General features: G+C 45.0%; 1 protein-coding gene across 5 annotated transcripts in view; it reads right to left on the reverse strand.

Annotated features, from left to right (window-relative positions):
- Nucleotides 1-16,300, reverse strand: part of CRACDL (CRACD like) — a 65,124-nt gene that overhangs the window by 13,467 nt on the left and 35,357 nt on the right. For all 5 annotated transcript variants that reach the window (XM_082220060.1, XM_082220059.1, XM_082220058.1 and 2 more), the window contains exons 7-8: nucleotides 12,433-12,660; nucleotides 7,635-9,279 (exon numbers count right to left, since the gene is read on the reverse strand). In XM_082220060.1, coding sequence (XP_082076186.1) covers nucleotides 7,635-9,279; nucleotides 12,433-12,660 — 1,873 coding nt within the window. The remainder of the gene's footprint in view (nucleotides 1-7,634; nucleotides 9,280-12,432; nucleotides 12,661-16,300) is intronic.

Raw genomic sequence — 16,300 nt, forward strand, 5'->3', positions numbered from 1 at the left:
AAAAAGGCTACCACACCGCATTCTATGAGTTGCTCCTCGAGGTCAAGTCGCAACTGTATTAAGGGTGTTAAGAAAAAGGAAACAAACTTGCAAAAAACGCAAGACGTTTTCGTCTTGCGAAGCAAGCCCATAGGGAAATTCGTCTTGCAAAGCAGCTAAAAAACCGCAAAACCCTTTCGTCTAGCGAGTTTTTCGTCTTGCGAGGCATTCGTCTTGCGGGGCACCACTGTACAGTCAGAAGGAGTGCAAGCTAGTGCAGAACTGTTATTCTGCACACTACTCCACAAATCACTTTAGGGAGGTTCAGTGACATGCTGGTAGTGAACAACAAGCACTCCTTTGGACAATCTTAGTGACTGAATGGGGTTTATAAAGCCTCAGGCAGTCCTTAAGGTATCCAAGACCCAAGCTGTCTGGGGCTTTTTAGATCAACACAAGAGCCATGGATGCTTCCTTCCATGCTTGTCCTGCATGCAGGAAGCTGCCCACAATACATCTACAATAATGCTTACAACAGCTTCTTTACACAGTATTTGCTTCATTTGTTGATGCCAGGCTTCCTCAAACTTGGCCCTCCAGATGTTTTGAGATTACAAATCCCATCATCCCTGACCACTGGTCCTGCTAGCTAGGGATCATGGGAGTTGTAGGCCAAAAACATTTGGAGGGCCGAGTTTGAGGAAGCCTGGTTTATGACCACCAACTGCTCTTCTGCGACTTCTGAAGTTACCGTTAGTGTAGATGTGCATACACCTATTACTTATTAATAACAAAGTGGTTAGATATGCTGGATGCTGTACAATCACAGCAGCTTCTTTACCCCCCTTTTTTTGGAACTGAGGTGGGCACCATTGCCATTATAAGAGAACAAGGGAGGCGTTCACAGTGAGTTTCGGCACCTCTTTTTCTAGAAAAATAGCACTGTGTACAATAATTAAAAATAGAGTGCGGTCCAAACTTAAAAACCAATAAACTATGCATATAAAGACAAAGCAAAACAAAATGAAGTCCTTGCAGGCTTACAATTGCCCTGGCTCCACGTTTATGGAATGACCCCAGCTCTGAGGTACATCAGTCTCCAACATAAACTGTCTTTTCTAAGGTAGGGGAAGATGGACCTCTCTGCACAGGTCACTGGGGAAGGACAAGGCAAACTCTAATGATTTTATCTGTTGGCTGTATTTTTATTTCTCCGCTGCTGCCACAATGATTAACGATTTGTTTCGACTTGATTTTATATATCGTGGTTTAAAATGTTTGTTGGGCCCTCTCTGTGGAACTCTGGGTGCAGGGCAGATTATATAATATGTGAAATATGCAAAGATGAGGCACTTTAGAGAAGAATGGGAAGGAAAGTTAAAAAAGGAAGAAGGGGTAAACTGATGCGATCTAAACAGGGGCTAGGATGTACAAATAGAGCCAGAGAGTTCACAGTGCAACCCTGTACATGTCTACTCAGAAGACAGTCCCACTGAGTTTAACTGTCCCTTCTCCTAGGTAGGTTTGTCAAGCATTGCAGCCTCAAATATTGAGGAGGTGGTACTCAAGTGACCGAGAGCAGAAAGGGAAAAACAGAGGCAAATGGGGTTGGAGAGGAGTGGGGAAAGGGAGGGGAGAAGAGAGGCTGAGAAAGGGGCTAATCTTAGACTAGAAATGGCACCTGTAGTCTGAAGGATCCAGGGAGGAACATACCGAGAAAGAAGAGAGAACAAATATTAAGGACCAAAAACACTGCGACATTTGAAAGTGAGTACAAGAAGCTTAAAGCGAAGGTTGCGAAGAGAGGGAAAGTCAGTTAGGAGAAAGGAGTATTTGTCATTGGAATGACAAACAGAAAACAGCAAATGAGCAGCAGCATTTGGGATGAAGAGCTTGCCCACACCTGTGTTTGGCCTGCTGCGTTCCCCAGGGGAAACCCGATATTTAGCACTCAGCAGGATCATACAGCAATGGAGTTTTTGGCCGATTGCAGTTTCTTGTGATTTAGCGTTAAAGAGCAGGTTTTCCAGGGGAAAGAAGCGCAATGAAGGCAAAACTGCTTGGATCCATGCCTAGAAAGCACGGGGCAAGTGGGAAATTGCTCAGACCTGTGTGCCTTCTAGGCATGGGACAAGGACAAGTGTGGATGAGCCTAACATTGAAGGAATTCAAGGCAGAAACAAGACCACCAACAGGAAGAATGTTAGAATGTCCAGTGCAAAACAACAACAACCAGAAGAATGAAATAAACATTTGTATGCAATGTAGGCAGCTCCTGGTTTAAACACACAAGCATACCTTGTCATCTCAGGTAAAAGGTAAAGGGACCCCTGACCATTAGGTCCAGTCGTGGCCAACTCTGGGGTTGTGGCGCTCATCTCGCTTTATTGGCCGAGGGAGCCAGCATACAGTTTCCGGGTCATGTGGCCAGCATGACTAAGTCGCTTCTGGCGAACCAGAGCAGCGCACGGAAACGCCGTTTACCTTCCCGCTGGAGCGGTACCCATTTATCTACTTGCACTTTGACGTGCTTTCAAACTGCTAGGTTGGCAGGAGCAGGTACCGAGCAACGGGAGCTCACCCCGTCGCGGGGATTCAAACCGCCAACCTTCTGATTGGCAAGTCCTAGGCTCTGTGGTTTAACCCACAGCACCACCCGCGTCCCACCATCTCAGGTAGTTTGAACCTAATATTGTTTGGCCTTCTGAGACGCCTGAGAGCCACACATACCACAGACAGGAATGGCTGCACTCAGAATAACTGCTTGTTATCTATTCGTAGGCCTGATGCTAGATCACCTTGAATGGCTGAAAAATAAGAACCATTCATGTGGCAGTCAAGCGAGCATTTATGACTCACTCTGGCAACACAAAACACTGAGGATGTCATAAATCAGGGTGGGACCCAGAGTCCTGAAGCCAACTCTTTTCATAGTCTGATTGCTGCTTCTGTCCATTACTGCTACAAAGAGAAGCAGTAAACTGAATAAATGGTCTGTTTTGTTCTGGGATTACTAACAAAAGATCTGCACACAATAAATCAGAATTCACCTTCCATTAGGCAGGATAGAGCAGCTCACCTCAAGCAGAAGATTTTGGGATATCATTAGCAAGCAGCAATGTGTTGATCTAGCTTGGTACTATTATTTTTTATCATGTGGGGATTTTCTGCTTTACATCATTGGTACATTTCCTCCCAAAGAGAGAGACTGACAGAAAGAAACACATTTGGAGAGGCTGCTATCATTCTTATTATATATTTCTTCAGCTAGTATTCATTAGGTTCCTTTTTAAATATTATACCTGGATTTTGGAAAATATTCTGTTCTACACATCTATGAATCTTCAGTTTTAAAACAAGCCGTGTGGCAGTATTCCAAGGACATTTTTTAAAAAAGAAAGGGGGGGGGGAACCACCCAATTATTGGAATGGATGCAAATGCTTTGAGAGGGAGAAGCTGTAAAAATGATGCCATTGTTTACATCATCTGCATTTCACTTATACAGATGAGCTACTAAATGTCATGCTGCTAAATAAATTTGGATAGGGCTATTTTCAGTCACAGTTTCCCCCTCTTCCTGAGCGGCAGAAAGTTCAGAGCAGACTGTGCAAGAACAATTTTCCTAGGACGAATGAAGTCTCATTGCAATCCAAGCAGAGGACAAGGCAAATCTAATGTTAAAAATTAGGAAGGAGTGAAAAATAAAGAGACTAGTATCAGAATGGTGTTTATGTATTCTCCCATGCAGGCACTCACTAGAATGTGATGTTATTGTCAGCCTGTATTGACGGCTGATAGTAGCACAAGCTAACCAACCTTATTAGCTTTGTGCTGAGTAATCCAATCCAATGGCGTTGCTCATAATGCCATTAGCTACCCGGATGTGAACATCAACAGCCAGTCACATTGTGTTCTTGGCTCTGTGTCTGGTCAGCTGTGGCAGAGCTACTCTGCAAACCTTCATTCCAGACAATCATTTTGCTATGGGGGTAGCCAATATTCCAAATCTTCTGAAACGAAAAGTCAAAGGTCTGGGAAAAATTCCTGGTTCCTTAAAACAGTCCAAAACGCACAAGATGGTTGGGAAGCTGCACACAAAGATTGTGTGGGTGGGGAAAGGTGGAACTTGAACTGGTCCTTCTCCTGGATCGGGTCCCTATTAATCGCCAGGTGCCCCTTCATGGAAGCCTCCACTGGATCAAAGAGCTTCTATGAATGGTTACAATTGGGGACACACACCAATGTTTTGGTTTGAAAGACAGTTAAATTGATCTTTTGATCTACTCCTTGACGATACTTGATGGGTGCTTATTTTTATCTTTTTCATTACAAATACTGTGTATTTAAAATGCTGTTTTCCCTCTTTGATAATTTGGGTGGGGTTATTGGGTTGTTCTTGTTTTTATTTTGATGATGCATTTTTTGTTTTTATATTGTGATTTTATCCCTGAGACCTGTGGGTGTAGGGCGGTATATAAATTTTAATAACAAAAATAAGGTGCAGTCGCCACTCCAATTTGCACCTGGTTGACCCATTCCCCAGAACTTCCCATTCAAGTGGCATCACTGTCAAGCCAGGCTCTACTGGGGCTGTCTCAGGCAATGTAGGTACCATTCTCTCCACCAACACAACAGGGAGAAATGTATCTTCTCCAAAGGTTGCGGAAAGTCTGGTTTGGAAAACACGCCTATACAGTGGTGCCTCGCAAGACGAAATTAATTGGTTCCGCAAGTTTTTTCTTCTTGCGAGTTTTTCATCTTGCGAAGCACGGTTTCCCATAGGAATGCATTGAAAATCAATTAATGCGTTCCTAGGGAAACCGCTTGCCAGGCTGGCGGTGCGGAGAAGGGCTTTTCTCCCCACCGCAAGCCTTCAGGACAGGTACGGGAACAGAGGGGAAGGCGCGCAGCGCTTCTCCTCTGTTCCCGGGGCTTGCGGTGGGAGGAGGGTTTTTCCTCCCCACCGCCAACATTCAGAACAGCATTCTGAATGTTGGCGGTGGGAAGGAAAACCCTCCTCTCACCCCAAGTCTTCAGGAAAGCCATCCGATGCCGGGCGGGGGGAGGAGGCTTTTCCCCCCCCCCCACCGCCCGGCATCGGAGCTTCGTTCTGATGCCGGGAGGGGGAAGGAGGCTTTCCCCCCCCCACCGCCTGGCATCGGAGCTTCGTTCTGATGCCGGGCGGGGGAAGGAGGCTTCCCCCCCCCCCGCCCGGCATCGGAGCTTCGTTCAGATGCCGGGCGGGGGAAGGAGGCTCCCCCCCCCCGCCCGGCATCGGAGCTTCGTTCAGATGCCGGGCGGGGGAAGGAGGCTTCCCCCCCCCCGCCCGGCATCGGAGCTTCGTTCCGATGCCGGGCGGGGGAAGGAGGCTTCCCCCCCCCCGGCATCGGAGTTTCGTTCCGATGCCGGGCGGGGGGAGGAGGCTTCCCCCCCCGCCCGGCATCGGAGCTAGGTTCTGATGCTGGGCGGGGGGAGGAGGCGTCCCCCCCCGCGATCGGCATCGGAGCTAGGTTCCAATGCCGGGCGGGGGGAGGAGACGTTCCCCCCCCCTGCCCGGCATCGGAGCTTCGTTCCGATGCCGGGCGGGGGGGGGGGGAGGAGGTCCGAGGACAGTGGGGAAGACGCGCTGCGCTTCCCCGCTGTCCCGGAGATTTTCCTATGGGCTGTCGTCTTGCGAAGCAAGCCCATAGGGAAATTCGTTTTGCGAAGCGCCTCCAAAACGGAAAACCCTTTGGTCTAGCGGGTTTTCCGTCTTGCGAGGCGTTCGTCTTGCGGGGTACCCTTGTATATCCTGCAGTTTTCATGCATGAAGTTGGATTTGGTTTAAGACAGAGGTGGACACGGAGTGTTGCGGATTAGGCCGGTGTGTGTGTGTGTGTGAATTAGAAGCAGAAATGAAAGAGAGAGAGAGCAATGATAGCAAACAAGTAAACGAATAAATACCTTGGTTCTCAAACTTAATCTGTTCCGGAAATTCCATTCCAAAACCAGAGCGTTCCAAAACCAAGGCACACTTTCCCATAGAAAGGAATGCAAAACGGATTAATCCGTTCTATTGCATGTGAAGTCTATCCATTTCCAGCACTGTCACTCAAGTAAAGAGGCACCGGAGTTAAAGACATATTTATGACCCATTTGCATCACTAAAGCAGCATATATATGCTAAACGTTATAGAATCATAGAATTGGAAGAGTTGGAAGGGACCACAAATGTCATCTAATCCAACCCGCTGCAAAGCAGGAATCTTTTGCCCAACGTGGCCTACAGGTAATGCCCAAGCACTACAAAATATACAGTCACAATGCAGCACACACCACAGTTATAAGACCCTGTGGAGTTAACTTTGAGGTAAAAAATAATATTAATAATTACTTATTCATTTACAAGACAGCTTACAATTGCAAATCAAAGGCTCTGTTTCAGCTTGTTCCTTGCTGGGGCAACATTAATCCACGTTAATCCCTGGCTACCCAAGTGTTTCCCTCCTATATGCCTGTTCTCCATCTGTTCTCTCCCATTTGTCCAACTCCACCTTGTAAAGTATGATGCAAATTAATGGAGCTATATAAACAAGAAACCTGCTAGTTAGTCTCAAGGTTATAAAAATAATAATAAACAGAAAAAACTGGAGTACAGTGGTACCTCAGGTTACATACGCTTCAGGTTACAGACTCCACTAACCCAGAAATAGTGCTTCAGGTTAAGAACTTTGCTTCAGGATGAGAACAGAAATCGTGCTCCGGCAGCGCAGCGGCAGCAGGAGGCCCCATTAGCTAAAGTGGTGCTTCAGGTTAAGAACAGTTTCAGGATAAGTACGGACCTCCGGAACGAATTAAGTACTTAACCCGAGGTACCACTGTACTGGCATAACCTATATCAGACATCGGCTGCTCCATTTTTCTCACAAGTGAAATCAGTGCTTTTTTTCCCTAGAGAAAAAGGTGCCAGGATACACCTCCCTCAAAAGACCCATCCCAGAGCCCAACTGCGCCCGCTCTGGGGGCTTGCTCAGCTGAGGCACAGCTTTACCAACATGTCAGCTGTTAGCTGGGAGGCTGAAGAGCCTCAGCAAAGCCCTGCTGCACATCTGACACACGAGGAGACCCTCTCTTGAGCCTGTACAGGATGTCGCCTTTCGGCTCCGGGGGAAGTCTCCTTGTGAGCCGGAGGCGCATTGGGGCTTTGCTTAGTCTGGCCAGGTCTCTCCCCACCAAAACAGGTAGATAAGAAATTTATGTACCTCCCTTTGTGAAAAGCCCATAGGGCAGTTTACAACACAGAAACATAACAAACAACACAGTGTGCATACTAATGCATGTATTAATGATAACAGTATAAAACACAAGCTACTGAGCTTTGCAGACTGCTGATGGAGCTGTAGGAGATTTATCCTTTTCTGGCACGCTGTAAAAAAATGTATGGTTACTTTACGGTTTGTTTTGTTGCTGTAAAAGTGATTTTGCAGTATTTTTTTAAAAAGATATTGCAGTTTAAATATATTCAGGGCAGAGGTGTGAAACTTCTGACCTGGGGTCCTAATCAGGCCTGGCAAGCCTCTGAAATCGGCCTGAGACCATTTTGGGCAAACACAGAGATCCAGTTCCCCACCCCTTCTTTAGGGCACACAAAAATCTCAAGAAAGAGTATTCTTACCAGGCACTTCGGGTGGGCTTGGTTTCGTCTCCAAATCTTTGCCTTCATTTTTCAACTCAGGATATTTGGTTACCTTTTCCTGCTTTTCTATGTTTGTGCTAGTGCCAGCAATAAAGTAGTGTTGCAAAATAGGTTTCCTTGGCAATGGAGGTTTTGTGCTACCCTGTTCAGAGGCCTTTGATTTAGCTTTGAGGCTTTCAGTTAAAAAGCTAGTGGCATTTACATCACTTGTTTTTTTAGCCTCTGCTTTTTCGCTTTTTAGGGATGTCAAAGGTAGTCCCTCTTTTTCCACATTAAACTCCGCACTGTATCTTTTAGCCTCCTTTGATTCCTGCAAAGAGCTGTTTCTATATTTCAGTGATAAAGATGTGGATCTAAGCTTGACTTGGAAGGGATTTTTTTCTTCACAACTTGACTCTGCAGTACTTGATTGCTGTGGAAGAGCAGTGGAAAAGTTACTCAGCACTGGTTTTGAAGCCATGACCTGGGGCGGTGGACTAGCTTCCATTCTGTCTGATGATCTCCCAGCGGTTTCCGATTCCAACTCTGATGAGGAGGCCCACTTGCTAGTGCAGCCTTTTCTCTCTTGGCAGGAGTTAACCTCTGTATCCTCTTTTACCTTCTCATTTCTTGAAGAGTTTTTAATTTTAGCCTGCAAGATCTGCATGGCTGGTAGATTTTCATACGCTAAAGTGTCCTTCATGTTCAAGCTACTAGTCCTTGACCTTCCCCAAGCTGACGAGACAGAGAATTTTCTTGCAGTGCTTTGATCACTGGATTCTTTCCCTCCTAAAATCAACATAGCAGGTATTGCTGGGTGACTGTTTTCTTTATCGGATACAGATAGCACCTGAATTGGTTTTACTTTTTCTAGGTTCAAAGGAGGAGGTTGGTCTGTTTGTGGTGATGGGACTGTGCAAGAAGTTTGGGAAATACTATTGCTCTCAGAATATGGTAAATCTGTGACGTGGGGTGAATTTTTTGATAAAGGACTGATGGTGCCAGGCAGTGAAGGAGATGCATTTATCGTTCCCTTGTTAGAAATGTCTTCCAAAAGCGCCTTGGCGTCTTTGAATGTATTTTTTTCTCTTCCACCTAGCGTTGGGATCACATCATCTTTGGTTGAGACATTCTTATCAGACAGCATGCCATATTTAGATTGCACACCATAAGTCTGTTTATTTTCCTGATTTAAAATATTAAGTGACGTGCTATTTAATAAACTGCAAGAGGAAATCTTTAGTGTTTCAGAGTGCTCTCTCTCCCTTTGTGATTCTTGGTTTGCAATAAGATTTAGGGCAGCTGTATCTTCTTTCTTTTGAAGAAATAATGACAATACGGTGTGTGATATTTCTTGTGCATTTTGGCAGCCCTCTGGTTTATTTTCACAGAGAAGCATATGTGATTCAGAAGTGGTGTGCAGAGTGCGAGTTTTTTCATTTTGGTGACTCAAATTATGCTGAAGATCTTTTGACATTTCAAGTTGCTGGGAGTACACTGAATTTGCTAAATCTGAGCTCTTTGTTGGCTTCTTATGGTTGGAATTATCACCTTCACAGGTTAGTTCAGCTAGCATCTCATTCCTTTCATTTTTGTCTTCTTCAGGTGTGCAGCTCAAGTCATTTTGAAATTCTGACAGGTTCCTCTACAAGTAAAAAAGGGAAGATTTTTATCATATGTTCAGCATATCACAACTTTATTTTATTTACCTGCTCAAGATGGCAGAATCATTAATGTTCCCTCAAGTGCTCACCCAAAAAGAGGACAACTCCCTGCAGTGTTTTTAAGTGTACTATACATCAATTTTCTTTTATTACTATACATTAAAAATCATTATGGGATAGGAGGAAAAGGGACTATAGTGAGCTATAACAACTAAATACATGGAGCAAGCAAAAGTAATGAAAACATGTATACATGAACTTAAGTTTCATCATTTCATAGTTCTTAATAATGATTTTCCTTTTCCTCAAATGGTTTTATTGTGCTGCCGTTAAATAAGAAGAAAACATCAATGAAACTGCAATTTCAGCTGGCTTTTTTTATAAGCTGTGACAATCTCTCTCTCTCCCTTTTACACTTGATCTTTATTTTCTCTTTCAAAATAGGAAAAAAAGCTTCCTGAAAAATCGTAAGATATTTATTTTTATGTGAGATGTTTTTGATATAAATCTTCACAGGATGATGTTGACAAAATACACAGATTACGCATCTTCCTGTAGTTCTAGTATTTATCCATCTGTTTAACCACAGCCAACTGTGATAACTGACAGTTTGGATGTGGATGGTTTAAAAGCAAGACTTTGCATTCTAGAGGTACAATAGCTTTTTGGCCACTGGCTGCTACTATTTTTCTCAAACCAAACTGGCCATGAAAAGCAATCACCAAAAACCCTTAAGGGAAAATGGGGGTGGGAATACGCACATACAAAATAACACTTAAAAAGGAGGGCAGATGGATGCATTTCAGTGCAAATGGCAGAAGACTCCCAAGCAAACTAAAATATCTGATGTTAATAATAATAATAATAAATTTTTTATTTATATCCCGCCCTCCCCAGCCGAAGCCGGGCTCAGGGCGGCTAACAACACTAAAAAAGTGCAACAATATAAAAACATCATAAGAATTAATTAAAATCAAAATTAATGGCAACCATAAACTAAAGTATTGTAAAGATTGCTGAAGGAGGGAGTCAGGCTGTGCCCTAACCAAAGGCCTGGTGGAACAGCTCTGTCTTGCAGGCCCTGCGGAAAGATGTCAAGTCCTGCAGGGCCCTTGTCTCTTGTGACAGAGCGTTCCACCAGGTTGGAGCCGCAGCCGAAAAAGCCCTGGCTCTAGTTGAGGCCAGCCTAACCTCTCTGTGGCCTGGGACCTTCAAGATGTTTTTATTAGAGGACCGTAAGTTCCTCTGTGGGGCATACCAGGAGAGGCGGTCCCGTAGATACGAGGGTCCTAGGCCGTATAGGGCTTTAAAGGTTAAAACCAGCACCTTAAACCTGATCCTGTACTCCACTGGGAGCCAGTGCAGCTGGTATAGCACCGGATGAATGTGATCCCGCAGCGAAGACCCCGTAAGGAGTCTCGCTGCGGCATTCTGCACCCGCTGGAGTTTCTGGGTCAGTCTCAAGGGCAGCCCCACGTAGAGCGAGTTACAATAATCCAGTCTGGAGGTGACCGTCGCGTGGATTACAGTGGCTAGGTCAGGGCGAGAGAGGTAAGGGGCCAACTGCTTAGCTTGGCGGAGATGAAAAAATGCCGCCTTTGTTATAGCTGCAATCTGCGCCTCCATAGAGAGGGAGGTATCGAAGATTACACCCAAACTCTTAACGGACGGTGCTGGCACTAATTGCACCCCCGCAAGAGATGGGAGTTGCCCCCTCAATCCCATATCGTCCCGTCCCAGCCAGAGGACCTCTGTCTTCAAAGGATTTAACTTCAACCGGCTCCCACGTAACCATCCAGCCACAGCTTCCAAGCATCTGGTCAGTGTGTCTGGGGCCGAGTCAGGATGGCCATCCATCAACAGATAGAGTTGGGTGTCATCGGCATACTGATGGCAGCCCAGCCCAAAACTCCGGACAAGCTGGGCGAGGGGGCGCATAAAGATGTTAAAAAGCATCGGGGAGAGAATCGCACCCTGAGGCACTCCACACACCAAGGAGTGGCGGGATGACAGTTCCCCCCCAAGCGCCACCCTCTGTCCCCGACCAGAGAGAAACGAGCGCAGCCATTGAAGGACTGCGCCCTGGATCCCCACGTCGGCGGGGATCCTAACAACTATACTGAAAGCCTAACGGAGAAGAGAATCACACTTATTTTTTACAATTTACCTTTACTCCACCCTGGGGCGGGGGGGGGGAGGAGAATTACAGAGGAGGCGGCCTTGCATTGTACCATACTTCCAAGTTGATAGGTATAGGGCTGAGCTGTAAAAGGAACACATTTAACCACAGAGTCCTACCTGCTGGGGTACATCATGGTGTCTGGCCACTATCTCCTAGAAACTGGACCAATGCTGGCAAGGGGAGGGGCTATGAAGTGAGCTCCTCCCACACACAATCCTGAAACTTCTAATCGTGACCCAAGTAGGATCAGAAGAATCCGCACTGCAGCGGCTCCCATGCCAGAAATTATAGGGAAAGAAAAGGACCCAAAAATACTGGTGGACATCTTGACATATGAAGAGATATCAGAGATGTCACAGTAGAAAATAATAGGGGGGGGGATTAAACTATTTTCAATTTGTTATGTCTAGCCCTATTCAGGAGCTCCTCTTCATGTGATTTACACCTGTGTGCAGGTAACAGCAGGGCCAGGAGCATGTTTGAGGCAGGAAGCCTGCTCTATATGTGTAGGGCTCTTGCCCTTCAATGTAGAACCTTGGTTACATCGTAAGTGTGGTGTAAATGGCTTCACACATTCACTACATTCTTGAAGTAACTGCTGCCAAGGCAGGAAATGTGTGTGTTCCACATTTAGAATGAATGCCAGCATTCACTCTTTTTTTAAAAAAGTGACCCAATAGGTGTAATTTCCAGCTACAATAAATAATTCTGGACTCACGAAGAGGAAAGGCAACTTTTAAAAGTGGGTCCCTTTGATTATTCTCTCCACTTCCTTTGTTATTGCTGCTAAAACTGGTTCTACTATCCTGTTGTCCCTTGTTCTCTGGGGAATTAAATATGCACACATGCAGGTCTCACCAAGCACAACTGATAAGGAAGCATAGCAATGGGGACAAAGAACATATGTTTTTAAATGGTTTTTTAATGTATCTCTCTTTTTTTGGTTTATTACCGAAGCAGGTCGTCTTGTTCTACTGGATCTTTGGTTCCGTGGTTTCACTAAAAGCTTGTGCTTAGCAGCTGAATTATCCAAGCAAGAAGAAAACTCGGCTGGAGTATCGAAATCAGCAGGAGGAGAGAGATTGCAGTCAGATGTCTGCAGAGATATAATTTTAGCACTTGGCTGCCTGGGGAATAGCTGGCTTTCCACAGAAGAGGATCTCAAAGGACTTGGTGTGACCTAAAGGAGAAGCCCAAAATGACAGAAGAGAGGGAGGGGAAGAGTCAGATTTTATTTTTTAAAAAGAGCACAATTTAAACATACTAAGGAATTTTTAAATACACATTTAATCAGTGTTGGAATCACTCTCTAGCATACTGTAGCACATAGGAAAATGATGTAAACAGCAATGAATACATAAGGCTGCCAACACTGCTGGGACCATAAATGCAGTGCATAGATTTACCGTATTTTTTGCACCATAACACTCACTTTTTTCCTCCTAAAAAGTAAGGGGAAATGTCTGTGCGTGTTATGGAGGAAATGCCTACGGGTGGCATGCCTACGGATTTTCCTCCTCTAAAAATTACGTGCGTGTTATGGTCGGGTGCATGTTATAGAGCGAAAAATACGGTAATAGAGGCAGTATCAATACTACCGTCATTTCATTTCAGTTAACAACGAAAATGAAGAGCACTTATACTGAGACCCCAGCTTCTGCTCCAAGTTCCATCCCCAGTGCTTCTGAATTGCTGCCTATTGAATTAATATCCAGCCTTTCTTCTATGGAAGCACACATAGGGCTCCCAAAGAGTCTTCGATCTTGGGACTAAAGAGACCCAGACTTGCTCAGCTTCAGCAAAGTTGTCATCAAGTCCCTTCAGACCATGCGATCCTATATGCTAAAAAGCCAAGTTGCAGCTTGAGTGGCACCATCCAAACAAGGAGGAGATTTATCAAGAGCAAAATCACTCAGGGGAGGAATCCCAAGGAGGACAAGATCTGATTGTGCTCAGTGGGCACAAAATGCAAACTGATTTCCAGGTGAAGACGGCGAAAAAAATGAAAGAAAACTGGAGTTGGAACGGAATTGGAGCATTCCACAATGTATTATTCTGTATTTGGTTCCACTTGTCCTACACTAAAGTCTATTATACAGAAAAAAATGCCTCTATAAAGCTAGGGCTCTGTACACAACATCCCCTTAAAGCACATTCCTCTGCCCCCGAGAATCCTAGGAATTGTAAAGGGTGCTGGGAATTGTAGCTCTATGAGATGTTAACGAAAGTTCCTAGGATTCTTTGAAGATGAGAAATGTTTTAAACTGCATGCTGTAGTTATGCAACCCCCTCAAGCTTAAGGTTTAATGTTTTACTATGTTTTTATATATGCTGGAAGCCACACAGAGTGGCCGGGGCAAGCCAGTCAGATGGGAGGGGTACAAATAATAAATTATTATTATTATTAAAACCAATGTCTCCTTTTAGGAAAAGCAGCATCAGAGATGAGAGGCACAGTATTCCTCCCTCCCTTATGGACTAATTTCAAATTATTTTCTGTTTGCAAAAGATAAAATACAGGATGGCCTTTCTTTACTCATGCGCATCTCTGGCTTGGTAAACTTTATTCTCTCCTTTCTCCTTGCAGCATAACAGAGGGATACAATGTCGGCTGCATGTCAGTTTTATTCTTTTTTCCACTCAGGACTTTCAGGTCTCTTCCAGCAGTACAGAAGAGTCTAGAACTGGAATCGTTAGAGCACACTTTCAGCTTACAACTCAGCACCTATAAGCTGTCAAACATTTCCGTCTTTTACGTTTTGTATTCCCTTTGGAACCTTTAGAAACATCTCAAGGTTGTCTTATTGTGCATAATCATGCCCAGACGAAGAGAGTTGCATGTTCTATTATATATAAACACATTTCATACACATACAACATGCTCTGCAAGAGATTCTAAAGCACTGAGGTACTGTGAAAATTAGGAAGAAGGAAGCAGTCAAGACGAGCCATCAGGCCTCAAAAGCAGGAGGAACTAATGCATTTCTGGGCCACTTTCCAATCAGCACCTACTTATCATTTCAACTGCTCTAGTCTTATCTTCTGCTGGTGGGTTGACTCATATAAGCATACGCAACACTCAGTATTTCATATCATGGCAAATTCTCATTGATTATTGGGTAAACAACCCCTACTGAAAATAGCTACATTGGAGGTGTTACAGAAACTTGGTCTGCAGAGTGATGTATGTTTGATATGCACTTCACTCGCATGGGTGAAAATATCCACAGTTATGTCTCTGTGAAGCTCATTCTCTTTTGCAATGCCCCTATTTGGAAACCAGCAAAAATGGCTTGTTTACTGCCCTACGGTTAAAGGTTTGAAGTTCAGATTCGCAAACGTAGCATCCTGGACCAATGCTCTTCAGGATGAATATGGAGCAGTGAGGGAGAATGCTACTAAGTGTTATCCTCGGAAGCCACTTTAAAATAACTTAATTTCTAAATAACCTTTTCTTGATGTGTTTTAATTTCCTTTCTTCCTCGTCTCCAGGGAAAAAACACACCTCTCACTACTTTGCACTCTCCCCTCCAGCTCTCATGTGCCTTGATGTCTCTGGCTCTTCCTCAGCTCAGTGAGTAAATGGAACTCTTCAAGGGACTGCTAAAATGCTCTTCAATCTGCTGCCTATGTGTGTTGCTGATTGAAGGGCACCTATCAACTCCTACTCAAAAATCGCAGGTTTGTGGGTGGGAACATTGGCTCCAATTATCCCTGCTCATGTTGGGCTGGATGAGGGACTGATGAAAATTCAAGTCTCCCAGGCACAAAAACCAACAGTCATAATCACCAATGGATCAGTTTGGATCAGTAGTGGCGCCCACCCTGTGGAACACCCTCCCTTCAGATGTGAAGGAAATAAGTAGCTATCCTATCTTTAAAAGACATCTGAAGGCAGCCTTCTTCAGGGAAGTTTTTAATATTTAACGCTGTATTGTTTTTAATACTTGATTGGGAGCCGCCCAGAGTGGCTGGGGAGACTCAGCCAGATAGGCGGGGAATACCGTATTTTTCGCCCTATAGGACGCACTTTTCCCCCTCCAAAAATGAAGGGGAAATGTGTGTGCATCCTATGGGGTGAATGCAGGCTTTCGCTGAAGCCTGGAGAGCTAGAGGGGTCGGTGCGCACCGACCCCTCTCGCTCTCCAGGCTTCACGGACCTCTCCGCAAGCAACGGGAGCGCTCCCGCTGCTTGCGGAGAGTTGCCGGCATCCCGAAGCCTGCGCGCGCTGAGATCAGCGCGTCCAGGCTTCGCGGACCTCTCCGCAAGCAGCGGGAGCCAGCGCTGGGCTCCCACGGCTTGCAGAGAGCTGCCTGTTTGGGGGCTGGGGTCGGGGGAAGCTCGGGCCTCCCCCGCCCCAGCTCCGCGCCTGGGGGGGAAATATTTTTTTCCCCTTTATTTCCCCCCAAAAAAACTAGGTGCGCCTTATGGAGCGGTGCGTCCTATAGGGCGAAAAATACGGTAAATATTATTATTATTATTATTATTATTATTATTATTATTATTATTATTATTATTATCCCTAACTAGGGTTACAACCACACCATACATTTAGAACACATGGCTTTTCCCAAAGAATTATAGGAACTGTAGTTCACCCCTCACAGAACTACCATTCCCAGCACCCTTGACAAAGTACAGTTCCCAGGATTATTTGGGGGAAGAAGCCATGTGTTTAGTTGTGTGTTAAATGTGCTTGAAATGCATGGATGTGATCTAAGAACAGCACCTGAACAGTTAAGAAAGGAATAAGGGACTCTTTTTCTGCACAACCAAACACATGACCTTGTGCACGCTGCTTAACTGCTGTTTAGATCTG

Source organism: Podarcis vaucheri (genome assembly GCF_965113315.1).
Source record: "Podarcis vaucheri genome assembly, chromosome: 4".
In the NCBI taxonomy this organism is placed as follows: domain Eukaryota; kingdom Metazoa; phylum Chordata; class Lepidosauria; order Squamata; family Lacertidae; genus Podarcis; species Podarcis vaucheri.